A 27,819-nucleotide genomic window follows, 5' to 3' on the forward strand; every position below is an offset into this window, starting at 1 on the left:
CGCTCGCGCAGTAAATGCACGTGACTGCGAGGCAGAGGAGGGAGGCCATGGTGCCACCACGCCGAGGCTGGAGCGGATCCTGGAGATCTCATAACTTAATTATTTCTAATAGGCGGCGCCCGCAGGTGAGTGATCGTTTCGGTTTGTCCGTTTGCATTTGTAATGCATGCCACCCTGATTGAATCCCTGATAAGTTCTTGGCCACAAGCATTCTGGGACTGGGGGCGTGACGTCGCGCTGTCCCCGGGATTGGAATTAAAAGTAAACAAGCACTTTGATTCTGAATAGTTTTCTTTTAAAGCTGTTGTATTATTTTGTAATCATAAATCTATCATCATGTATCTTGGCCATCCGAAACACTGTGAGACACAGGGGCTAACTAAATGTAAAACACGCGGGGGTCGCTGTGCTTAATTTGAGCTGGTGTTTGCAGGACTTCTTTTTGGGCACCAACATTTATTTTATTCTCATGAATCATTTTCCGGGAGAGATGGAAAAACATTCAAATTGGAAAGAGAGAGGAAGAGATAGACGGAAAACCCGTCATAAAAAGAGAAAGCAGGAACCTGCAATACAGGGGTGGGGAGTGTTTGGGTGTGGATTAAAGAGGTCTGAGGTGGATTTCAGAGTATCTACCCTGGTACTGTGCGCCCCAGCGTTTAATTGCACCGGCCCCGGGCTACTGAGCAGAGCTTGGGGCACTCACTCTTTCACAAATTAAACACAACCACTGTGCTATTTAAACGCCCGTGTGGCGCAAAATGGCGCAAAGCAAGGTAAAGCTCTCCGTCAATTTAGTTCCTATTAAAAATCCTAGTGGCGCAGGATAGGTGCAGCGCCAATCAAAGACTATGCATCCTTGGTAAATCTAGGCCATGCTGTGTATTTAGAGTCCCGTGCAAACGTTACGTATTTTTGGCAATACGGTTATGCTACAAACTGTTGTGCACATCTTGGTCTGATTATGAGTGGCCCAGGTGGGAGTGCCTCTTTTAAAGTCAGACACCAGGCGGTCGGAATTGAAAACGTCCCGTAAATCATCAGCTATCACAAGTCGTACCCTAACTCTAGGGCGTGGCCTGCATGTTAATGCTGTGCGCATCAAAATCCAGACGTGTTGGTATTTATTGGATATCTCTTCTGGTAAAGTAAAATTTAACTTGGGGAACAATGCGATTTGCATGTTGTAATTTCCTCAAATCGTGTAGTTCTGATCCCAGTGCAAACAGTAGGTGGTGCAGGGTTTGGAAAGAACGGGCCACACTTAATGAGGGTCAATATTTTAGGAACATACCCGCTATGAGTGATGCGGTTTATTGCATCTGTTGTGAACTAAAACAATATAGGGACTCGGAGAAATGGCTCTGCATTCTGAGAAGTTAAAGTCCGGCGGTGATATAGTATGAGGTAACCATGTGGCTGCATTTTTATTTTCCCCATACTTCTATACATGTAGTTTTAAAGTGCCACTTCACCCCTCGAGCACTGAGTAACAGTTGACTGCTAGTAAACTCTGTGGTACTGAATCTGTCGACCTCGCAAGGATGAAAGGCTGAGTGGCTGCGCCGGGATTCCCACTTGTACTCATGAGCTGAACACAGGTTCCTGGAATGGATTCAGCAGTCCACGAGTCACCACCACCTGTGGTTCATGAACTAATGGCGGCTCTGTGGACTTCAGTAAATAAGGGGAACCCCGTAATAAAATCAACTCCTCTACTCCCTGCTTTAATGCTATGCTCTTGAATTTAATGCCCTCGCGAGGATGAAAGGCTAACTTGACCAGACCAGGATATGATCTTGTGGTCTGAATGTTAACAGATGTCAGCAGAGAGGCCATTACTCACTGAGACATCTTTCATGTACTGGAGAGAGCTCTCAAAGATGGAGAGTCGAAATGGGAGAGGTCTTGTCCAGGAGGTAGGATAGATGTGGTGGCTATAAAGAGACTGCAGGGTGTCCTTAGGACCCGCAGAGAGTGGAAACAAATCCTGCAGGATGGCTCAGTGAGTTAAACTCTGAGCTATGCAGTGGTATACAGGTCCAATTCTGAAGCCAGCAGAGCCTATTCAACCTTCCATCCTTCTTAGGATGGTAAATTGACTGTAATTGCGTTGGGTAATAGCAACGCTTGTGATGTACAAGTTGCAAGAACTACAAACGTGTGTTATGAAATTCAATATAAAAAGCAACGGTAAGATGGAGTAGTAACAAGATGGTTGCATAGAGGAACTTTGGAGAGCAACAAACTGAACTCATTTGTGTTATGAAAATCATCTCAGAGATCATCAAGACGACGGGGATGTCACAGAGCACCTGATTGGCTGCTGCTTGGCTTATCTGATTTAGGGTAGAAGTCTTCTAGCAAGTGTAGTTTGCTCTCATGTTCCCTCCAGTTATTGTGCTGTATTTACTCTCTATAGGTCAGTGCTCTGAAGTAACTGAAAGTACTTGTGCTGCCCCTTTCCAAGTCCCAACCATGACATGATGACACATGAACTAATAAAATATAAGCTACCATAAGAAGAGAGAATGTTACAATTGCACATCAATTTTGGCCCAGCCAGTTTTATATGGCACGTAGGAAAGTAGGATGTGCTTTCATGGTCTGGTCACCCCCACTTTTTGCTGGTGTCATTATGTTTTTCTGACTAGTCTGACTGGGATCCTGCTCATCAGGACCCCAGTCTCTGTGCTTCTTCCCTAAATTTGACATGGTGAGTACTTAGGTACACTACTGATTGGCTACTGGGATACCCATGTAAGTCCCTAGTATATGCTACTAAGGTACCCAGGGCATAGGTGCCCCAGGGGTCTCCCATGGGCTGAAGTATGTTTTATGCCACCCATGAGAGACCACTCAAATTGTGACATCAGGTCTTCCATTGCAGCTTGTGTAAGCTTGTGCTAGCGCCATTTACGTTAGATATAGGTTTCCCTATATTTGAGCTCACTACACTTAAAACCTACCAGTCGCCCCTAAGGCCTTTGAATACGGAATGCAGGGTGCTGGGTCCTAAATTTGAGGGTGCCCCTGCGTGAGCGGGGAACATCCTACACTGCTCCCCCTAGTAGTCGTTGCTCACTGTGTTTGCTCGCTACACACCCTATGGGGGCTGGTCTCACTTTTACTTTGTTCTCTCTGATTCACTACTCATGTCTATTTTTGGTGCTCTCTGAAAGAATGTCTATGAGTACATACGACGTGGTGGGTAACCTGGTGCTCTTTAAGGTCATCATCAACTATTTACTGTGCTTTGAAAGTTGATGCAATTAAATATGTAATGAAAAATGTGCTGCAAAATGCACCATTTGGTCTGTCTTTTTCCAAAATGTTCTTGGCGGTAGAATCATCCCCCCAAGCCACCCTAGTATTGGTTGGCGCACTTGCTCGCGACGGGCCACACTGGGGCTGGTCTGGCTACATTTGCCAGGGCTGCTTTCAGTTCCCAGTCCGGCCCTGCCGGTGACAACGCACCCGGCCGAGCCCCCAGCCGACGCCATCCCCATCCTCACTCCCGACGTCGAAGGGTACTTTTGTTCCCTTGTTCATCCCAAGTGTTCCCTATCGCCCTGAAGGTAATGAGGACCGGGAGGGGTCGCTGGATGCTTTAGCAGACCAGCTGGAAAAACCAGACTGGAGAGAGGAATTGGGTGACGACAGTGGTCTGGACACTTCCCCACACCTTGGCATGCTTTTTCCCCCTACCATGGCTACAGAGGAGGGAGCATGCTAGGCTGTGGTGGTGTGTAGGGCAGCCAAGGCTTTAGGCCTAGAGCTCCCTACAGTGGCAGTCAGGACTAATCTCCTGACTGAGGTGCTTCAACCTGCGGCAACCTCCTCAGAACCCCTCTTGCCATTCAACAAAGCCCTCACGGACGTCCTTCTGGGCACTTGGTCAAAGTCCAGCATAGGGGCTACTGTTTAACGGACGATCGCCCACTGTCACCACCCTGCTCAGGGCGATCCCTTTTTCCTCACCCAACACCCTTCCCCGAAAGCTTGGTGGCCAAGCTTCATCTTCCAGGGCGCATTTCCTTCTGCTTCTCCAGACAGGGAATCCAAGAAGCTGGATCATCTTGGGAAGCGCATGTTCTCTTCCTCCAGCTTGGCACTGCGGGCAGTGAATATTGTGTGCCTCTTGGGCCGATACTCCTATAAAATCTGGGATACAGTTGAGCAAGTGCTGCCTCAGTGCCCGGAGGAGACCTGGGTTGTTCTCTTCCAAGCCGTGGCAGATCGGAGAGACGCAGCAAAATTCACAATTCACTGTGGACTGGATACCACTGACTAACTGAGCAGAACGATTGCCACGTTAGTAGCACTTCGGCGCTACGCCTGATTGAGGACATCTGGCTTTTCGGGGATCTTCAGTCAACTTTGCTGGACATGCTCTTTAATAGGGCAGGACTCGTATTTCCATATTCCTGTCCTGCCAGCCCACAACACTACGTATGGTTCACGGTAGGCCACCAGCTTTTTCAGTTCACCATGCTCCCCTTTGGCCTTACCAGCTTGCCTCGGGTGTTCATGAAAGTGATGCCGGTGGTCTAAGCTCATCCTCACATATCAGGGGTTCCAGTCTTTCTCTATTTCGACGACTGGCTGTTAAAGGCGGGCTCGCCCTAGGCTGTCATCCCCCACCTCCAGACTACGGCTGACCTTCTGCATTTGCTGGGATTCACTGTCAACGTGCTGAAGTCACACCTGACTCCCTTTCAGTTGCTCCTTTTCATTGATGCTGTTCTGGACACAGTGCAGTTTCAGGCCTATTCTCCCGAACAGCGAGTCTGGGATCTTTGGGGTATGATACCGATGTTTCAGCCTCTATCCGGGGTTTCGTTGAGAATGACCCTGAGGCAGCTGTGCCTCATGGCCTCCTCATAGAGGCAGAACTCCTTAGTTCATTTCTATGTTGATATATGTGTGTCGCCGAGATCTCCTCTTTGTTGAAGGCATTTGGGATGTCCAGCAGAAAATATTCGCTGCTTTCTCATGGATGATGGTTATAACTACTGTAAGATCAGCCTGACTAACCACCATTTCAACTACCATGTAAATAATTTCCATTATTGGTACTTGATATTACTTACTAGAGAATATTAGACAAAGAGAAGCTAGGTAATGTGACTTATGTTCCAGTGTTTTCTTATAATGTACGACGTTCAAATGTTAAATCGTGAAAGTTCTAAATTCAGTAAATAAGAATAAATTGTGCCGCTCGAAGTCGCGGACTCTTTGCAAACTCTTGGTGCCCTGATTGGAATTGTTGTTGATTTTAAAAGCCCACATTGCCTTTTTTATTTGGACCTGCGGCTGGCTTTTAATCGCTTTCATTTGGGCTTTCTTCGGCGGAGCGGGACTGAGAGGACCAGAGGTGCTAGCGTTCTGACATCCCGTGCACCTGGTCCTCTTCCCGCCCCTTCCTACTATATTGCAAAGCCCACATCCGCTAACGCGGGACGCGCGCGGGCGCGCGCCGGGCAAAGGGCGGGCCGTCTGAGGCCGTCCGAGGACGATTGAGGCCTCCCTTTGACTCCTGTTATCATATAGTATTTAATTGCTGCTCCCATCGTTCTAGAAACTATTGCGTTCCATTACTTTTTCAAGTGTTTGTTTAAATTGTCTTTCCTAGAACTGGTTTAAAAATGGCATTACGCTCAGGGAAAGATAGTAAAGTTACTTTAAAAACTAATGGTGGATCAGTCAATGGGACCTTAGATAATTTGATTACACGTGCAACTGGGATCCTGGAGAAAGAAATAGCTCTCTCAGAGAAACGATTGTCATTAGATTTATTAACAGGGAAGCAATCCTCTTTAGGTTTGATTGGTTCTGTAGTAACTCCAGATCAAAGTATAGAAATGAATCTTTCTGCCAGTCCTAATCCTATTCCTATATCTTGTTCCCTGACGGTGGGGCCTGACGTTTAGTGGCTTGCCCAATTATAGACACTACATTATTAAGTACTACTTCTAGTGGATGGAGAAGAAGAAATTCTAATTTAACATCAGCCCAAAAATCGCCTATAAAAGCCCAAAGCCGCCAGGCGTTAGAAGGGAGCAAGAATCGCGTAGAGATATTGAAAACTAGCTAAAGGAAAAGAGGGGGCGGGCATAGGAAGGGTAGCCGTGTCAAATCATTGAAAACCCAAACATCGACTGAGGCTCCTTTGGTTGTAGCCCAGTCTTCCAACTTAAGAGGGGCTCTCCCTGAAACCATACAACCATCTATTCAAGGTTATTCAAATGAGGATCTATTTGTTAACATAGAGAAGTTGGTAAAATCACTGATGATGCCCATATTGGAAAGAACAAAAATAATAAACCTTAAGCTTGACCAATTAGAACATCTAGTAACTGCGAATACCCACTTGCTTGATGCCATGGCAAAAAGTATTAAGAGCCTGAGGGACAAAGCTACCGTCACAATAGTCCCAGGGCCAAAAAACAAATCCACTAAGCCTATTCAACCGGCCATAGGCGTAGGCTATGCAAACCCGCCCCCCCCCAATAGTTCCCAATAATTCTGTAATAAGCACAGGTGTGGGGAGGATTAACGCACCTAGTGTGGCTGTCTCAAAGCCAGCACCTAGTGCGAAGCCAGTAGAAACATCGCAAAAGGGGCTTACACATTTGGAAAATAAAACCCCAGTAAAGCGGGTGCCTTGCGTAGATCTACTCCCAGAATCTGCACCCTTTACAATTATATTGGCGGGAGTTTCTGGGATCAGACCCGACCAATTGGAATCCAATGGTGAGCTGAGGAATAAAGTCATCTTTTTGCTTAATAAAAACAGAGCGCTTCCCCCTTGTTCTAAGACAGGAATTTTAAATGTTAGAAGGGTCCCCTGGGTGGGTCATAGCATTAAAGATCTGAAGGGAGACTGTATTATCGCGAATTTTAGGGACCCCTGGGCAGTGGATTATATTCGGTGTGAACCAAGGTTTGGTAGGGTTTGTTCTTTATGCAAATTTAGTGGGTCAAAAGCCTGTGGCTTGGTTGACTCAAATGAGCAACCACTGGCACATTTTAAGCATTCACCTCAAGGTGATGCTTTGAATAATGTTATTGTGATAAACGATCTTTGCATTCTGGACATGTTATCGACTCCGAATTCACTGCCCATACCAACTTTTCACGGAACGGGGGCTATATGAGTGTAATTGATTTTGCTATTGTGTCCGGTAATTACACTCATTTTGTTGACAAAGTCCAGATAGAAGTAAACCCCGTGAGTGATCATAATCCCTTAGTTTTGAATTTGTGTCCTGCTATTGTGAGGAACCAGTCGATTTGGGATCAACCTATAAAATATAGTGGGAATCAAGGTGTGACCTTGAAGTGGGACAGGGTTGATGTAAATAAGCTGGAGGTAGAGGTTTTTAAAGTAAATAGTTTAGAGCTGGAGGCCTGTTTAACGTCTACTACAGAGCCTGAAATAGTAATTAGGAATTTTGAAGTTCTCTGTGGAAATGTGGCAATTCATCTTAAAAAACCAGTAGGGAAACGAGACTCTAGGGAATATTATTGGTTTGATGCCGCCTGTTCTGCAGCACAAACACTATTAAGGAAGGCCCTGCATCAAACCCCCCGGGATAAGGAGATGGTTAAAAATGCGAGAAAAACATATAGGGATATTATCTTTAAGCGGAAGCTAGACTTAAAAAAGAAAGCTTGGGAGGACCTTGAGAAAGCGTCAGACTTAAGAGATAGCAGGTTGTTTTGGGAGGTAATAAACCGCCCTTTCCTTAATAGTGATGAAAAAGGCAATATGGTGATGCATATAACGGGGTAGACTTGGGAAGCCCATTATGGGAACATTTTTAACCCAAACTGTGCATGTTTGCCCGTTAATAATGAGGGGGATATTGATGTCTTTCTTGACTCAGCCTCATTGCTTAGTTCCTCACTTTCTCTTCCTGAAGTGGAGGAGGCTTTGAGGAAAGGAGTCTCATTAAAAGCCCCTGGTCCAGACGCGGTGCCTTTGGACCTTTTTAAACATAATGTTGCGGTGTGGGCACCCTTATTACTTAATGTGTTTAAAGCAATTATAGTCGGGCGCATTCCTTCATCATGGAAAGAGGCGGTAGTTGTACCGATCTTCAAGAAAGGTGATAAATGCGACCCACGTTGTTATAGGCCCATATCACTAATAGATGCCTCGTGCAAGCTGATGGGGAGAATAATATTGGCTCGACTGGAGGCATGGGCATATTATACGGGCATTATTGTAGATTCACAATATGGGTTCAGGAGAGGCAAAGGGACGACGGAGCAGTGTCTAAATCTGGCCTTAATCATGGGAAAGTACATGAAGGCCAGGGGCTCTTCGATTCATCTGGCCTTCATGGATCTATCCAGTGCCTTTGACACTGTCTGTAGCGATAAGCTGTGGCGGATGATGGAGGGTATGGGCTTTGAAGAACCTTTGGTCACCCTTCTCCGTAGATTGCATGCAGCTACCACTGTAGCCATTAGATTTGGCCCAGGGGGAGAAAAGACAAGATCTATTCCCTCAACTGAGGGCGTACGTCAGGGCTGCATTTTGGCTCCTTTTCTGTTTTTGGTTTATACTAATGGCCTGGAAAGGTTCTTGCTGGAGAACTGCTCAGACTTTCCCAAAGTAAATGGTAAACAGATACCAATGTTATCTTATGCCGATGATACGGTGTTGATGACCCTAACTGCCAACAGCATGCAGATTTGCTTAAATGCATTTAATAACTTTGTTGGACTTAGACCTTAAGGTTAACTTTACAAAGTCCTTTACGATGGTATGTGGTCCTAAAGGGACAAAAACATGTAGGTATGTGGTAGAAAACTCTATCATCGAAAAACTAGAACATTTTAATTACTTGGGTAACTTATTTAATAAAAATCTGAGCTGGCCCCATTAATAATGGCTCGTGTACAAAAGACCACACGACCCACAGAGGGCCTTTTTCGTTTTTCTAGTAAATTAGGCCAAAAACCAATTGTTGAATTAAAGACCTTATATAGAGCGAGATGCTTGTCCGTGGCTACCTACGGGGCGGGGGTATGGGGGATAGAAAGCTGTACCAGGATCCAAGTTATGGAAAACAAATTCCTAAAACGTTTATTATCAATTCCATTAGGCTCATCGAACAACTTTTGTCACATCGAAATGGGTATGGAATATTTGAGTGACATTATCCGTGTCTCTCCTCTACTTCTATGGGGGAAAATATGGTTGTCTGAAGATCTTCAGCTTTCAAAAGAAATTCTTCAGGATTGTATAAACCTTGATTATGCCATGCAGATCCCGTGGCTGTCCTATGTGAGCAAAACTTTTCATAAAATTGGTCTGGGACGTATTTACGAAAAGCCAGAAACCATCCACGGGGATATAAAGACTATAATTAAAACGGCTTATTATAATACCGTGGGCATGTTAAATAAAGAGCAATTATTATATCATAGAGGCAAATTACAGCACCAATTTTATTTAGCATTTATAGTGCATCCACAATGGCGCTTTTACTTGACCAGATTTCGACTAAATACCCTGCATTTTCTTTTTGCTTTCCCGAAACAAGGGGGCTGGTGTGAGAGACTTCCCCCTTGTCCTTGTGACAACAAAACCCCACAGTGCACATTACATCTTGTCCTTTTCTGTCCTTTGTATAGAGAGCCAAGAAGCAGGTTTATCAAACCTGTTTTATTGGGACTTCAACCAGGCAATTACAAGGAGGGTTATGATCATTTGTTATCGCTGTCCACAGTCGCTGTATGTAGTGCCATGCTCAGCTTTATTAGATTGTCGCTTAATATCAGAAAACGTTATTGAAAAATCTGGGTTGTTCTTTCTGTTACATCATTACATAATCATTGAATGTGGAAATGTCATGTTGGTCGTAAAATTTTAGACTTTAATAGATTGTTCATATATGTGTTTAAATTTTTTTTTTTTTTAGCACAAGCACTTTATTATATATGGGCTGCTTTAATTCTGCATAAATTCTATGATTCGGGAAACGTGTATGTTTAAGCCATATGAAAATGACAATATGAACTTTGTTCGCATAATGGTGTGTAATGTTTTAAAAACTGTATACTTTTATGATTTTGTTGTTGAATCGAATAAAGTTTTATGAATCGAATCTGAGTAAATTGTAGATAGGGAAATAAGTTGAATCTTGATGCGTGGCAGATATTTAATGGTCATCACAAAATAAAGTTTCAGCAACTTTGATCTCGACTGTTTTGCTTTTAATCCGTGCAGGAGTAATACAATAAGGGCTGAATTTCATTGTCTTCATTTTTTTTAAATACTGCTCTTTGCCTCATACATGACTGTTCAGTGTAATGACAAGAGCCCCTTGTTTATTCTGTCAGAACTCCCCGGTTTGCTTTTTTGGGTGTGTAAGCATTTCGAGGGATGTTGCTACTGAAATTGAATTAACATATCACAATATTTGTAATTACATAGGTGTGCTACACTAATAGAAACCATATGCAGGTCCGAGTGCACAGCGAGGTTTTTGATACAACAGCGCGACAACACCATACGACTAATATCTTCCACTTCACGTTCATGACTGAGAACGATGTCCCACGAATTATCCCAAAAACCTATGGCGGTAAGTGTTGAATATGATGCAGCGATGGCTGTATAAAATTGCACAGACTTTATTAAATGTGTCAGTGGCTTTCTTTTTTTTTTTTTTTCGTCACAAAGAAAAGCCAGACATTACAAAGTTACCATCTTCTTTTCCAGCATTCCTCCCCTCCCCCCACCCGCACACCGTTTGGTCACATCGTATTTAAATTGCATACATGAGAGCTTACTACAAAAGAACGAGAAAAGAGAAAAGAAAAGGAAAGAAGGGATAAAAAAGAAAGATAATGAAATAAATAAAAAAATAAAAAAGAAAGGAGAAAAAAACGAAACAGAATATACTTTGTCTCCTAAAGTAAGCAAAAAACCAATCTGGTTTTGGCGTTCCACCATGTTCAAGGAAGGAGTAGTGAGTCTTTGGCAGAGATGCCATTTTCAATCAATCACTCCTCCCGGTTTACCCGCTAGTAGTTTCATCTGGTGTCCCTTCTATCCAGTTAGACAATTGTTCCCACACCAATAGCCCGATTTTTCTGGCTTGCTTGCCTTTTTTCCCATAGATGGCTGTCTCAAGTTTGCAGGTAGCTAGCAGCCTGGCTTGCCATTGACCAAATGAAGGGGGATCCTGACTTTTCCAATTGGCCGTAATGCAAATCCTATATATGGTCATAGCTACAAAGATGAAAGGTCCCCCAGTCTGGTTTGCGTCATCCAGCCCAAGTGTGATGATTGTATGTGTTAGTTGTATGTCCTGTCCCAAAACCATCCCGATAACGTGCTGAATTTGCTCTAGGAGTGGGCTAAGATTCGGGCAGGTGGCGAACATATGTACTTGGTCAGCTGAGAATGCATGACATCGCGGACAGAAAGTTCCACTACCTGATCCCCACTGTGCCATTTTATTCGGTGTTATATATAGGAAGAATCCTGTTTTATAGAATTGGGCCTGTAGTTTGGTTGATAATAAATATTTATGGGATAACTTCAGGGCTTTGTGAAAGAAGTTCTGGTTGCTATTGAGTTTGATCTGCCACTTTGCATCAATTTTTTCCAAAGTTGTCTGGCATTTTAGTGTTTATATCAGCATATATCATTCCGATTCGAGGTGTCGTCCCTTCTTGTATTCTATCAATAATGTCTACTTTTACAAATCCAGCTAGGCCCCCTGTTTTGCATGTTAAAAAGTCCCTGATAGCATGATAGTGGAAGATCTGTTTCCCATCAATCGAGAACTGCGAACTGAGTTCCGCAAATGTCCGAACCCCCTTTGTTGTTATCAGGTCCCCCAATCTATTAACTCCTGAACTATACCATCTCTGGAGATATGTGTTACCAAATATTAGTGGGAGCATTGGGTTATTCGCTAGTGGTGTGTATTAGTTCAGTCTACCCCGGCCGAATAATTTTCGGAAGTTGGTAAAGGCCCGATATGCATTCCTAAGGGTCTTGAACCCAACACGTTTGTAGTACCCAAACTCAAGTTGTCTCCATACACATCCCTTGCTATCTTCCCTGAGTAAGGCCGTGTATGGGGAGGGTAGTCCTGAATCCTGAATAGATCGTTCCACCAGTCTCCTGCAACAAACATGAGCTGTACTGTATGACGGTTGCCCAATAATGCAATTTAAGGTTTGGCAGTGCCCAGCCTCCTCTCCCTTTGGGTAAAGATAGCAGTTTATAGGACCTCCTTATATTTGAATAAGCCCATATGAATTGGCAAGCAATTTGTTCAAATAGATGCAGGATTGAGTTAATAAATTCCAGGGGAATCATAAGAAAGTAATATAATAGTTTCGGGAAGTAGGTCATTTTTATTACGTTACAGCGTCCAATTATAGTCAAATGCAGGTTATCAATTTTTTGGAGTGCTTTTTTTATGTTCATAGACAGTGGGTTAAAATTTTTCTCCACAATCTGCTCTAGGTTAGCCATAATGCTTACTCCTAAGTACTAAGCCTGGGGTACTACTCGCCTATCTACCCAGACTATGTTTAAAATTATCTGTGTTTAAGTTTTGTTTAGGGCATATCCAGATATTTTCCCAAATGACTGGGCTTCCTTTTCTAAGGCTTCTATGGATTTCTTGGGGTCAGGGGTCACAATAGCTAGATCATCAGCATAAGCCATGATTTTCGTACTCATACTATGTCTGATGTCTGCTGGTATCTCTATATTCGCCTCTATTTTGCAGATGAGCGGATTAATAAACAGGGCGAAGAGTAGAGGGGAGCAAGGGCATCCCTGCCTGGTCCCTCGTGTAATTTCTATTGTGTCCGTAAGTTTACCATTCACCATAATTCTGGCCCTAGGGGTTCTATATAATGCCTGGACTGCCTGCAGCATATTAGGTCCAAAACCTGCCCTTTTCATAACTTCCCATAGGAAGTGCCAGGAGACCCGATCGAAAGCCTTCTCGGCATCTAGCAATATTAAGGCGATCGGGTCTCCTGCTATCTTAGCGGCGTCGAACAGCATAATTGTTCTTCGCACATGTTCTGTAGTGCCTTTTTTAGGGACAAAGCCATGTTGCCATTTGGAAACTAAATCCTGTATGTTTTGGTTAATTCTGCTGACCAATATTTTAGATTTTTTTTTTTATCCGTATTGATCAAGGTTATTGGCCTGTATGATGACATTTCGAGCGGATTTTTGTCTTTTTTTGGAAAGATCACTATCTTCGCAAGGGACCAAGAGGGAGGAGGATGGGCGCCACCAAATATAGAAAGAACGACGGTCGTACAAATTTCTTTAATTTGCCCTACAAATGTTTTGTAGAACTCGGCAGGGATACAGTCCAAGCCGGTTGCTTTGCCATCCGGCAGGGTCATTATTGCATTATCTATTTCTTCCCAGGAGGGGGGATGTTCCATTAGCTCTTGCCTTTCAGGGCTGAGTCTGATCACTAGTGAATGATCTACACAATCTGCAATGTCAATGTTCCTGTCCTCTAGAGGCCTATCGTCTGTCTCGGAATATAGGTTTGAATAATACCCTTCGAAGGCCTTGCGTATTTTCCCCGGATCTTTGGTAACCCCTTCAGTCTCTATATTTATTGCCATTATAGTGTTTATGGTTGATTGCTGCTTGATGGCTAGCGCTAGATGGTGTCCTATTTGTTCCCCACATTCGTACATCTTTCCACGCGTTGCGGCTCATTTTGCCGCGGTTCTTTCAGCAAAAACAGAGCTTATTTCTGATTTTAGTTTGGCTATATACTGCTGGGCTGTCTCAATTCCCCCACCAGTTTTAATGGACTGTGTTAATTTAGTTTCTTCTCCCATTAGTTTTTCCTGGAGCTTCTGCACCTGTTCTCTTTCAATTTTATTTTTCCTTTGTGAGTAGCTAAGAGTCTCGCCCCTGACTCCAGCTTTGAATGTGTCCCAGACTATCATAAGAGGGGCGGATCCCACATTTACCTTAAAGAATTCAGAGATCCAACTCTTCATATGTATTTTATACTTGTCATCAAACAATAATGCTTTTTCAAAGGTCCATGTTACATTTGGGGTTTCTGGGCTTAGATCTTTCAAAGTTAATATTAGTGGGTTGTGATCTGACAAAAACCGGGGGGAAATTTCAACTAGCGAGGAATTAATCAGAGCAGAGGAGATAAAAAAAATAGTCCAGTCTAGCAAGTGACTCATGAGGTGCTGAGAAGAACGTATAGCCATCTTCATTGGCCTCAGGTCTGCCCAGACATCCACGAGTCCGTGCGTTTCAATCAGATTTAGTATGGCCTGATATACCTTCGGTTTTCTCTCCATGTATTTCCAGTTCATTTCCACCTGCCAGTGACTTGGTAGATTTATGTTTAGATCCCCACACAATACAATAGGTGTTTGCCAATGTGCCAGTTCATCTGTCATCCAGTTAATTACCCCAGGATCATCTAGGTTACTCCCATAAATAGAGCAAATTGTGAAAGTGTGTTGTGATGATAGAGCAGCTGGCGATTACCCATCGACCAAGACAGTCCGATTTGACCTTATCTATGTCTGTGATTAACTAAAATCCCCACTCCTTTCACCCTGACCCCCTGAGTAGTTGCCCCAATTAGTTTATATCTCATCGAGTTTAAAAGTTGTTTTTGAGCCCCTTCGATGTGTGTCTCTTGTAAGCAGATTATATCTGGACCTAATGTCCGCAATCCTAGTGCTACTTTCTGTCTTTTCCTCAAGTCATTGAGCCCACAAATGTCCAGAGTCACTATTTACAGTTTATTTGTTCCAATCATTTTTCCCTATTAGCCGCATCTTTCCAGCTTTGAATTCTACTACCTTTCCCAAACTGTAGCAAAAAGGACCTTGTCTGCTGTAGTGTTTTTCCTCCCCTTTCCCCTTCCCTTAAGCCTGACCCATTGTGCCTCGGTGCTCCCCTTGTTACCTCGTTTTTAGGTGTGCCCCCACCCCCTCCCTTATTGAGCAGCCAAGATGGCCTTGTGCGATAGTGATCATGTGTGAGTCCCAACCGCCCGCCACCCTTTAAAAAGCTACAAAAGAAAAATACAAACAGAAGAGCTGGGATCCTTAAAGTCTCAGCCAAGGTATATAAGTCTTATTCCTATATATATATATACATATCATCTCGGGCGCCTGCGTTCGGTGATTTCCTTTAGGAATTCTCCTGCTTTAATTTCTGAAAGGAAGACTAGTGTTTTTCCCTCGTGCAGTACTTTTAGCCTGGCCGGATTCATGAGGAAAGCTTGTGCCCCTTGTTGCTGAAAAGGAGAGATTAATTGGCGTAGTCTCCAGCGCCGCTCGACTGTGGCGTGACAGAAATCTGGCTTTGCGAAAAATTTGACCCTGTTAGCATCCTTCTGTGCATTTGGTCTTGCCTGATCGTAAAACATCTGTCTCAGCAAAAAGTTCCCAAAAAATACTAAGAATACTCTAGGCTTTGTGTTTGTATGGGTTTCCCCCCTTCTTGCTTTGATGTTGAATGGAAATCTATGTGCTCTTTGCACCTCCAGTTCCCAGTTCCATTTAGTCTCTTCCGGGAATGCGGCTTGAAACAACTTGACTACAAGCCCCCTTGGGTCATCCCGTTCCACCCCCTCCGGAATACCCAACAGCCTTAGGTTATTTCGGCGTTGTCTGTTTTCCTGGTCCTCGAATTTGGTCATTAAATCAATCAGGCATGCTTCATGAGAGCTTCCCTGTTCCTTGGCTTTTGCTACCTCTACTTCCAATATATCTGTCCTGGCCTCCACCATAACCACTCTGTCCCCAATCTCAGTACATGCTTTGTTTAGTTTCCTCATACCAGTCTGCAACTTCTTGGCAGTATTTCTAGCTATGAGGCTATCAGAGCGCACCTCCTCTTGAAATTGCTTAATGGAATTGAGGATGGAGGCCAAAGAGGGTACATCTGACTCCGGGGTTGGTGATGTGGCCTGTAGCTGTCTCATTGCAGCCCCCACGTTGGGGGCTAAGTTAGGAGATTCAGTATAATTTCTAGATTGTGGCTTTCTTTTTGCTTCTGTTTAGCATCATATTACTGTTTCTGCTTTATTCTTTTAAGGTAATAAAAACCATAACAATATACCAATAAAAACTGTAAAAGATAAAAGCTGTAATACATTAATGAAACATTATGAATTGCATCGTCCTCAAGTTATTAAATGTATGTAATGGCAAATCAGTTTTGAACTTTGTTAATCGACAGCATCCTAAATTAATTCAGTACTATCATATTGAGGTTAGATATGTTGATAATAAACAACCTCACCTAAAAAAGCTAAAAAAACAAATAGTGCAATATTTAGCATAAAGTGCTACAATGCTATTAGTTCTCTATTTTCTCTATATAAGCTATTATATATAAATAATGTATAAATTAGAACAGCAGTAACTCTTAGTAACATGGTCTAAGTCAGGTGTTCAGATCTAATGAGTTTTTCATATAAAATCAAGAATTTTATCGTTTTGCAATTAAGGTGAGGTCAGTTGGATTGAGTCATTTTACTGTGACTGATCTGCAAGAACGTATGCCCCTAACATGAAAAGCTTTTTTCAACAATAAGATCCGAATTGATTTTAAAAAGGGACAAATGCAAATTGAACGTATAAAATCCTACTTTACTACCACGCCTAAACTACATGTCTTTGGACTACTATATTTCCAAGCAGGTTGATCAGCCAAAGATAGTAATGTCCCGAAACGAGTAGCCTATAGCTTCTTTTTTAAATATGGAGAAAACGTTGTACTTAAATATGCTGCCAGTTGTAATGCGGTATATGATTGTAACACCATCCAGACGTGCGCTTGATTGCTTAATCTGTTTTTTTCTTCAATAAGCGAGTGCTTTTTTGCGGCTTTATTCATTAGTTGGCAGAATACCGGAAAAGTGAGGTTCTGTTTCCAAAGGTCTTTTGTGTTTGTTGCTTTCAATGATGATTTCAGGTATTCGCTGTAGTCTGATCGAGGATCATCTTCCTGGGCCCGCCAGAGGGCATTATTCAGTAAGCTGGTACTATTTATCCATATTTTGTACCATGATTTTATTTTTGCGTATCTTCTTGCTACAGACTATTGCAACAGACCGAATTCCAACCAAACTTGCGTCAGAGAGGCATTCTGTGGAAGGCTGAATACACTTTTATACACCTTTATTTAGAGATTTCCAAGTAATCTTACGTCTTTCCCATGCAGGAGACCACACTTGTGTATGCCACTGGTGGTAGGAATTTAACTGTTATGACTGCTAGTAATGGTTTGTAGAAAGGACCATTCAGTCTTTTTGCAAGTGAGCAAAAAACATAGATCAGGCCTTTTCCTTTCTTGATGGCATACTGTTTGTGTGTTTTAAAGTTTAATCGATTATCTATATACAGGCCCAAGTACTTATAGTTACTGACTTCCTTAAGACTACTATCACCGATGGTGATTGAGGGTTGTGGTCGATTCCTGATTGTCATTGTTTTTGTTGTGTTTATTTCACGTGTATTTGATTTAACGAAAACTTCTAGCTCGTCTATTGCCCTTTGAAGGCCCACTCTTGTTTGTAAGTAAAACAATATTGTCTACATCGGAAAGGTGTGTCACATGTAGTTTGCCCAAACGTGTAAATTTACCTGATCTAATCTTGGGGAAGGGTCGGCCATGAAAGGATTAAACAATTGAGGGGCTGAGACATAACCTTGTTTGAGGCCTACATCAGTATAGATTTTTCTTGATAGTCTAGTACAACCGACTAGTTTACCCGAATCTAGGTGTCCGTATACAGCTGCATTATGTTTTGGAGAGTACTATCTGGGGGGGGGGGCACATACTTAAATGTTTCCATAGTGTGGCTCTATCTACTCGGTCAAAGGCCGCTTTTTAATTTATAAAAATTAAATGCAACCATTTCAACATGTGCATACTCTTATCTGCCATTAGTCCAAGAGCTAAGATGTTTGTTGTAGTGCCAAACCCTCTGCGGTATCCTGCCTGATTGAATAGGATTATGTTGTCATTATTTGACCATTCTACCAGTGCGTTGAGGATGAACGATGTATAATATTTTGCTTCAGAATCTAGAATGGCTATTAGCCTGTAATTTGCCAGATCTGACCGGTCACCACCCTTATACACCAGGTTTATTATTGACCCTCTCCAGCTCTTAGGAAGTATGTTCAGTGTTCCCACCTTATTTAACAACATTGAAGCGAGGCTGCCCAGTAGTCGGGTTCCAGTCTGACAATGGCCTGCGGAATGCCATTTGACTCTGGGGCCCTATCCGCTCGCCCTGTTCTTATTTCCTTTGACACTTTGTCTACTGGACATTGTAGTGTGGCCTGCTCTACTAGACAGGCCAGGACAATGATGGGTCACTTATTCCTGATGTTCTGAAGATTGAATCCGCTATTGTTTTAAGCTCCAAAACTAAGACAGTGCTATTGTTCCTCTAGGCGTTACATGTTTGTACATCTTTGGCGAAGGTCTTTATTAGATGAGCTGCCTAGGCTGTCTCAGTAACAAAGATTTTGGAAAACAACGTGGAGTAAAATGGTTTCTAACAAAGAAAATGTTATGTGGCCTTATAAAGAGGATTATATATCCTTTTATGCAGTGCGACTGGATGCGGAACGTATGCTACACTCCCCACTACTGGTTTAATTACGGTGTGCCAGGGCAAGGCACATGTCCAGGGCGCACGCAATCTTGTAATGATCATTTAAACATGGAAGTAAATTGTAAAGCAATGGTGTGCATGCCACCCCCCTTGAGATTGTCAGTAACACGAGGCATTTATTACTTTTCAAGTTCTTGTAGGCCCATTTACTGTTTCCCAGAAAGCTCTGGTGTTCATTCATTTTGCATTAAACAGGTGCATTGTCCAAAATAAGTCCTTTTGCACTTTCTGATCTTCCCAGACTGTTTTTTTTATATTGCTTCCTGAGATTTTAAATTTTTTCCCATGTGTTCTTTGAGGCCTTGGCGTTCCTTGTGGTTCTAACTGTCCTTCTTAGTTCTATTCCTAAATTCAAGACTTTTTTTTTGAGGCGTTCGAACTGCTTGTGCAGGGTCCTTCTAGCATGGTAATTTTTGGGAGCAAGTTTTAGCAGATTCTTTAACAAGGACACCCCGATCTCTACTTGTAAAGTAAAGTAAAGTCCACATTTGTAAAGCGCACAATCACCCGTAAGGGTCTCTAGGCGCTGGGGGGCCGTCGGGGAGATTAAGCGAGCTATTGCCCAGAGTCACATGGTGCTGGGCTAACCTGCCGCCGGAGCCGGGGATCGAACCGTGGTCCCCAGATTCCAGCGTCAGTCGCCCTGGCCGCGGCGCCACACCTCTCCATGGGTTCCATTTCAGATATTGGTACTGGGTTTTAGCTCCTTAGCCATGCTCTCTAACTCGGACAGTACGTAACTGGACCACCTTAGGTGTTTCAAGTTGGTAGTTGTTACCTGCCCCATTTCAGCCAGATGCTTAGAAGGGCTGATGCTCAGTTCAAGGGGTTGATATGAATAGTCGCTTAGCGTGGTGTATTTAATGACATATTTCTTCATGTGTGTAAGCAACAGTAAAGTAAGGTTTGTGTAATCTATTTTTAATCAAGCATGTACACTATGATAAGTATATCTCGGGGGCCTATTATGCTGGGATCTGCCATTTATAACTCACAGACCAAGGTTTTCCAAGACTATCACTAACCTTTTCAATTAAAATCGGATCGCTTGAATACAGAGCATGCTTGAGGTTGTACTGACCAGATTGCATTTTCTGCTGCTAGGTGTTTGTCTTCATCTGGGGTATAAATTAAGTTGGAGTCAAAATCGCCCGTCCCAAATATTTCCCATATTTCCCATTCTGGGTCCTCAAACCTTATTTCCGTTATCATGAAAATTAATTTATTAAATAGTGCAGTTTTTTTCCTGTTTGGGTGTGCTTAAACATATATCAGTATTATTTTGATTATTGGATATTTGTACCTCGATTCAAATTTCATTATTTGAAAGTCTGTTGTGGAGTTTGGTAGCTGATAAATTGTGATTTTCAGTGCTTTGGATACATATACTGCGAGGCCACCTTTTGGCCTCACTTATTATTGTGGTGTTGTTGCTTTTACATGATGAAGAGTATAGCCTGCTGTTAAATAATGAAGTGCAGAAACAAGTAGTTGCAGGAACATAGGTTTATTTTCGTAAGTGCTAACACCCACAACCAGAGCCGTTCAGTCGTGAAGAAGCCAACGTCCAAAGTGACGTTCAGGGAATCTTCACGACTGGAGGTCAGCATGCTAGAACATTGGAATGTCACGAGCATCAGAACATGGAGTCTCGTGGATGTACGCGACTCCTAACTAAACATGACAGAAATGCACAAATGTCATTATACAACATCTTCCCCTCTTTGAAGGGCAACAACAATAAATAAATAAAAACAAAGTACGAAGATTAAAACAAAACCATGCAAAGAGTGTCACATAGCTATTCAAGTACAAAGTCTCTCAATCTGCAAGAAAGTTGTTTTAAACGTGCAGCTCTTCTAGTTGATACTTCGGAACATTCCCCCACAACTATATCCAAAGGTAATGATGGATTGACAGAGACAATGGACTGTGAAGGTTGAACTTCAGGAGTGAGTAAAACGCAACTAGAAGAAGATTGATCAGAAGAAAGGGATTGTGTGGGTAGGACTTTAGGAGTCTCCAAAACTCTACTAGAAGAAGGTTGCTCGTGAACCAAATCAAACCAGTCACAATGCTCTGATTCTGAAGTGGCATGTTCTCTGATAGCACTGGCCTGAAGTGGAGAGATTTTAGCAAGAACCCTCTTGTTCCAACAGCCCTTGTTATCAAGAAGGGCAGAACCTTTACTGACATGTGTAACTAAAGTTGGAGAAGAGAACTGCGAATGACCTTTCGGAACTCTTTTTGGACTTTAAATGAGTACCCAATCCCCTTTTTGTAAGGTCTGATCAAAGAAGTGTTTACCTGCATCAAAACGTGATTTCATAGACTGTTGTTTAGCTTTGACATGTTCTTGGACAGAATGAGAATTAACGGACAAACGACCATTTCCATGTAACCAACTGGGATTGAGGAGTGAATGCACTTTCCTCTTTCTGAGTAAAGTAAAAGGTGCAACACTAGTAGTGGAGTGTGGAGTGGTATTATATGCCCAAACTTTGTCATGTACAAAAGACAAAGGTTCTAACCTGTAGGATGAGGCAGTTTGTATTCCCTCCTTGATTATCCGATTACCCCTCTCAACCAATCCATTCGAAGAGGGAGAATACAATGCAACCTTGTAATGAGAAATGTCATGCTTTTTAAGAAAAGTGCACATCTTCTGAGAGACAAAATGTGTACCATTGTCAGTAACAATGGTTTTGGGAAAACCTTCAACATCAAAAACAGATTGTAAAAATGTGATAGCATTATCAGTTGACGCAGCATTACAAAAAGAATAATACAACCATTTGGTATAGTAATTAACCAAAACAATTAGATACTTGTTCTCAGTTGGTAAAACATCATAAGGACCAGAAAAGTCCAGACCTACTTTGTCCCATGGACCTGCAGGAAAAGGAACAGGACATAAAGGAGAGGAAAGAGTTTTCCAATGTTTGTCGGATAGGAGACATTGTGTACAATTATCAATCATTCTCCTGATATGTGCATCCATTGAGGGCCACCAGTAAAATTGTTTGATGCGTTGACAACTTTTAACAACACCAAGGTGTCCTTGATGAGCTGAACAAATAATCATATTTCGTAAAGATTCAGGTGGAACGAATAAGTCATTATGCATAACCATGTTGTTAACTAAAGAAAGCTCTTCCAATACATTTGCAAAACCTTTTAAATCAGGAGACAGAGATCTACGCTCAGGCCATTTGTTAACAATTAAATCTTTGACCTTTGAAAGTGTAATGTCATTATTGTAGACTGAATTCCATTGTACCTCAGAAATGGGTTGACATTCTGCAATAGCATCAATTGTAGCGACAACACACTCAATATCATTATCAACAACAGAACTATCATTTAAAGACATTCTTGAGAGACAATCTGCCCTGAAGTTTTTACCCCCAGAAATATGTTTGATGACAAAGTGAAATTCATGAAGTTTTGAAAGAAGACGAACAAGTCTTGCAGAAGCCCTGTTAGAAGTGCTGTCAGAAAGCATGTGCATAAGAGGCTTGTGATCGGTGTAAATCTCAAACTCACGACCCCAAATGTAAGATTTAAATTTTTGTATAGCCCAAACGCAAGCCAAGGCTTCTCTTTCTGTTGTACTGTACCTAGTTTCAGCTGGAAGAAGTGTTCTGGATGCAAAGGCAACCGTTTGTACTTTACCTTCCACCCATTGTCCCAAAACAGCCCCCAAACCAGTGAGACTGGCGTCAACAGTGATAAAACACTTTGAACCATCCGAAAAAGGATGCAAAGCTGGTGAATCCTCAATGAGCTTTTTAACATGCTCAAAAACGTTTTGTAAGTCTTCTGACCATGAAAACATCACCCCTTTCCTCAAAAGCGCTCTCAACGGCTCAACAATATGAGCATAGTCATACACAAATCTGGCGTAATATTCTGCTAAGCCAAGGAATGAGCGAAGGGCATCTCTATCTTTGGGAGGAATGGCATCTCTGATGGCTTTTATTAATGAAAACGTAGGTTTGATGCCATTAGGAGAAAGTGAATGTCCCAAATAATCCAATTCTTGAACCCCAAATTTGCATTTGGCATGCCCGACAGTCATCCCAGCTTTTTCTAACACTTGCAAAACCTTATTTAGAATCTGATCATGTTGAGCAATGTAATTAGCAAAAATTAAAATATCGTCCTGATAGGCTTGCACCCCAGGAATATTCTGCAATAAGTTATCCATCAGTTTTTGAAAAATGCTAGCTGCCGAAGCTAGACCAAATGGGAGTCTTAGGTACTTGAAAGCACCAAACGGCGTAATAAAAGTTGTTAATTCTTGAGACTTACGAGACAAAGGAATTTGGTGATGAGCGGACCTTAGGTCCAAAAGGGAGAAGTATTTAGCCCCACCCAAATTAGCCAGTAAATCATGAATTTTGGGTAATGGATGGCAATCCACGGTGATATTGTTATTTAAGGAGCATAAATCGGCACATAATCTCACCTCGCCAGATTTTTTACGAACTAAAACTATGGGAGAAACCCATTCAGATGAATCACATTGTGCAATGAGTCCCTCATCACATACATTTTTCAAAACCTTCTTCAATTCATCTCTTGCACTTAATGGAAGAGAACGAACTATGTGAATAACAGGTTGAGCATTGGGTTTAAGACAAATTTCATGCTTGAAACCCAATACCGTGCCCACCTTATCCTTGAATACATTTGGAAAGGAATTAAGTAGGTTATCCATTTTATGATTTGGAAAAGACAATCCGAAACATTGAAGTTTCCAGTTTCATGACTAGTGTAATAATCATGTGGAATGTCACCTAAAGCAATTGGTTGATCAGAACCAGGTTTAAGAATTAAACCCATCCTGGCTTGATCAAACCAACCCAAAATGTCTCTGCCCTTAAGAGCAGCATAAACTTTTGTGAAGGTGTATCTACCAAGACATGCAATGTTGGAATAAAAGAAACCTAACATATTTATATCTTTTTCGCCAAACGCTTTTGGGTTGACGTCAGATTTGTAAAGAACAACCTTTTTTCCCCAATTCGAATAAAATGTGAGATCTGATAAAATGGTGATACGTGAGCCAGAGTCAGCTTTGACCTTAAGTGGAACCGTACCAACCACTAACTCGCACCAAGGACCCTTAATTTTAGACAACTCAACAGAATCACATTCGATTGACAACATTACATCGTTAAGTCTGGTTGAGCAAGATTCTAAACTCTCGTTAAACTCAATATTGTTAACTCTAGTACATTTTTTGCGACCTCTACAAACAGATGGAAAGTGTCCAATTTTCTTACACGAAGAATACTTTTTCCCAGATGCGGGGCAATTAGGAGAATTACCAAGATGACTCTTTGAGCCACATCTGTAGCAAATGATAGGTTTCCTAACTTGTTGTCTGAAAGAATTGTTAACAAGGTCAATAGAGCCAGTAGTAGGACCTTGATCAATCATATGGATACAAGGTTGAGAAGTGCTTTCTTGCAAAATATTTGATGAATTGGTTCAATGCCTTTGGCGATGTCTATTGTTTCAGACAAAGAAGGGTTTTTACAGCTCAGCAAACGTTCTTGGATTTTTTTGGAAAAACGAGCAGAAATGAACTGATCTCTGATAGAGGCATCTGTACTCGCACCAAAATCACAGGTAGGAGCAAGGATCCTGAGTTGTGCAATATAGTCTTCCACATTCTCATCTATACTTTGTTTGCGTTTGAAAAAATTGTGACGTTCCAAGACAATACTGGGTTCATAGTCATATTGCTTGTTGAGACGTGCAACAGCTTCTTGATGGACATTCCAATTGTCACCAGAAGGAGAAGGGATAAGAGGAAGGTTCTCAAAAACTTGTTGAGCCGCAACTCCTAGACAACCATAGAGAATGGCAACCTTGCGAGGAGGATCATATTTGGTAGCATCAATGGCCACCAAATAGTTCTCAAAACCTTTAATCCAGTTGCGCCAAATAAGAGGAGGTTTGCCCGGAGTTTGTAAAAATGGAGCTGGTGTCTGAAACTGCTGTGAAGAAGCCATGGTAAATAATGCACTTAAAATGAAAGATTGTACTAGTAAAAAGTACTTTAAAATGCAAGAAAATGAACTGTTTTATGAAATAGCGCTATGATGTAGTATGTAAAATGTTGACAACATTGACAATTAAAAAAAAAAAAATTAAATAACGCTGAAATATGAGATTGAACAGCGTGCCTGTCACTGACAGACAGACAAATGTGGTAGGCAAATGTATTAATTAGCGTGCCTATCGCTGTAACGTACACTGCAAAGCACCATGAGAACTAATCATGAGAAGTGATGTAAAAGCGTGCCTATCGCTGTGAAGACGAAGAACGACAAGAATAGGCTGCTTGAAATGTTTCGAAGAGTGCCTTAACGTTGAAGAAATGAGGTGGGCAGGTTAGAAATAAAGCGTGCCCATCGCTGAAGATTGAGAAAAGCTTTGCGTTTGTGAAGGCTTTTCTGTAATGACAATGCTTCTGACAGGCAAGTTAGAAGTAAAGTGTGCCTATCGCTGAAGATCGTGAAAAGCTTCGCATTTGTGAAAGCTTTTCTTTAAAATGGCCGACCGACGCCGTTGCCAAGGCTACTGCACTGCGTAGCTTTCATGGGCCTATGGCCTTGTTTTAAAGAACGGAGATTGCGCTGTGACGTAGTAGATTGGAGCGTTGGATGCGCATGATAGGAATTTGAAGATCGCACTGTGCAGCGCGAGGCGCAGCATACAGTCAAACTGCCATGCGAACCATGAAAAGAAAAATAAGGTAAATACGGACTTAAATGTGAAGACTTGAGACTGGATTTCAAGGCAGATCAGCATCGGTTACATCTCCGCATTTTGTGTAAATTGCTGAACGCGATCCGTGGTCTTGGCAAAATCTTCAATAATTGTGACAAGGCTTGAATCTTGGCGGTGGGTGTAGCGAAGATCCCTCTCGTCGCCAAGTTGTTAAATAATGAATTGCAGAAACAAGTAGTTGCAGGAACGTAGGTTTATTTTCGTAAGTGCTAACACCCACAACCATAGCCGTTCAGTCGTGAAGAAGCCAACGTCCAAAGTGACGTTCAGGGAATCTTCACAACTGGAGGGCAGCATGCTAGAACATTGGAATGTCACGAGCATCAGAACAGGGAGTCTCATGGATGCACGCGACTCCTAACTAAACATGTCAGAAATGCACAAATGTCATTATACAACACCTGCCATTTGCACTGGGTTGATTAACCAAGTCTCTTGGAGGGCAATGATGTCATATTTTTTCCAGTTGTCTGGCGGGGAGTAATACTGCAATTCCTGCTTTGCCCCAGCCGTGTTCCAGGATATAAGGTTTAACGATGAGTGGTTGGTTTAGGCGCTCCATTTTTAGAGGGTCATTTAACCTGTGGTGTTGTTTAAAGTTGATGCCATCCAGTGCCATTGATCCCAACTCTGTTCCTTCAGCTCCTTCTTTATTTCTTGGCTGGCAGCTCCCGTCTTGTCTCTAGCACTTTGTAGCACCGAGTACATAGGAGTAGTTCCAGATTCGGAACTAAGCTTTCTATGTGGAATTAATAAGGGTAGAGGGTAACATTGCCTTGTGGGTTTTGCAAGTGCTACACCCCATGCTTAAAACTGCTTGGTAACATTTAAAATTAATGATATGATCTCCTCTGTTTTTCAAGTGAGCAGAGTTTGTTTCATCTGCTTCTTCTCTCCCTGTGAAAGAAATGTAATTGATAGCAAGTCTGAAGAGGTGAGATATTTCAGTGTGGATATTTCCTTAACCTGTTCGGTGCCGATGACGGCTCCCGGCCGTCATGAGTTACGGTGGGCGTGTGCTGATGACGGCCGGGAGCCGTCATGACCACGCCCGCGATTAGAATGTGCCGCACAGGCGCAGAATTCCAGCCGCAGCCAGGGGGTTAAACAGTCTAAATATGTTTCCTCTGTTGAGACGGTCCTGGTGACCCTGCAGTGTGTACTGAGGTGTTAATATCTGTTTATTGGGATTTTCTGCTAGCTCAGTGTCCGTTGTCAATAGTGAAGAGGAAGAGCAATTCTATGTGGCTCCTTGTTTCTGATTTGGTCTTTCGGTCGTCCCAGTGTCCTTTTGTAGATCAACATTTATTATTATTATCTGTTCATTTTGCCCATTGTTTGTTTGGGGCACCTCTGCCAGGCCACTTCCCGGTTTTTAATCTGGTTGGTACTTTTCAAGGCGTTTGTTTGTCGTCCATGTTGGCGGCCTTGGATGTGTTTAATGTATTTGTCGTTCTCCTTGTTTGTCATCCTCTCTGTTTTAATACGAGTCGTGGCAGAATCGACATATAATTTTTCCTGTTTTGTCAGAATGATGATCCTGTCGCTCACTGAGCCCTGTACACGTTGGCCAATATGTATCTTTTTTTACTGTTTGCAAACTCTGAGCTGGGCTCATTTGCTCCTGAGCTTACCCAATGTCTTCTGCAAGTTGTTCTTCCCATTAACGTTTGTTGGCATAGAGTCTAGTGAATCCAGCAGCGTTGAAATGTCCTGGGTTCCTTGGTGTCTTCCTTTACTAGTACAGCATTCACCATTGCTGGGTCTTGCTTCTCGTATTTGGATTCAAAGATAGGATATAGTTTATTCCCGCATTGGGAGTCCTTCCCTCTACCCTGAAGGTTCTTTCTAGCTTTCCTGGCTCGTTTCTTCTGTCTCTAGGATTGAACTGGAATTATGAGCTTATCTTGTTTGCTTGTCTGGTCGATGGGCTGCGGTGTCTGCCCCAGGTCGCTGTTTGGTTTACTTATCACTGACGGTTATGGTTCCTCTGGTGTCAGTTTTTGTATCTTGTCATTCTGCTCTTGTACTAGTCCACTAGGCGTGATTGTCTGATTACTAGTTTTCCTTTCATTCAGTATATTCATTAAGGTGACTGGTACGTACGGTGTTCAGTTTACCAACAATTGGACCACATTCACAAACCGTTTGTATTACGGCAGAGTTGTTTTTTTGTCCCTTTATTATTAAATCTGTCAGTTTCTCAAGCTTAAAGTGTATACCAGTAAACTGTGCGGCTGTTATATTCATTAGATTTGTCTGAATGTCCAGCTTATCTGACTGCATATTAAGTGCAGTAATTGATGTTTGCAGG

General features: G+C 42.4%; 1 protein-coding gene across 2 annotated transcripts in view; it reads left to right on the forward strand.

Annotated features, from left to right (window-relative positions):
- The window catches only part of ACOT9 (acyl-CoA thioesterase 9), a 597,782-nt gene that overhangs the window by 522,527 nt on the left and 47,436 nt on the right, over positions 1-27,819 (forward strand). For both annotated transcript variants that reach the window (XM_078657838.1, XM_078657840.1), the window contains one exon: positions 10,454-10,604. In XM_078657838.1, the coding sequence (XP_078513964.1) occupies positions 10,454-10,604 (151 nt within the window). The remainder of the gene's footprint in view (positions 1-10,453; positions 10,605-27,819) is intronic.

The sequence above is a fragment of the Lissotriton helveticus genome, chromosome 8 (assembly GCF_964261635.1).
Source record: "Lissotriton helveticus chromosome 8, aLisHel1.1, whole genome shotgun sequence".
Lineage (NCBI taxonomy): Eukaryota > Metazoa > Chordata > Amphibia > Caudata > Salamandridae > Lissotriton > Lissotriton helveticus.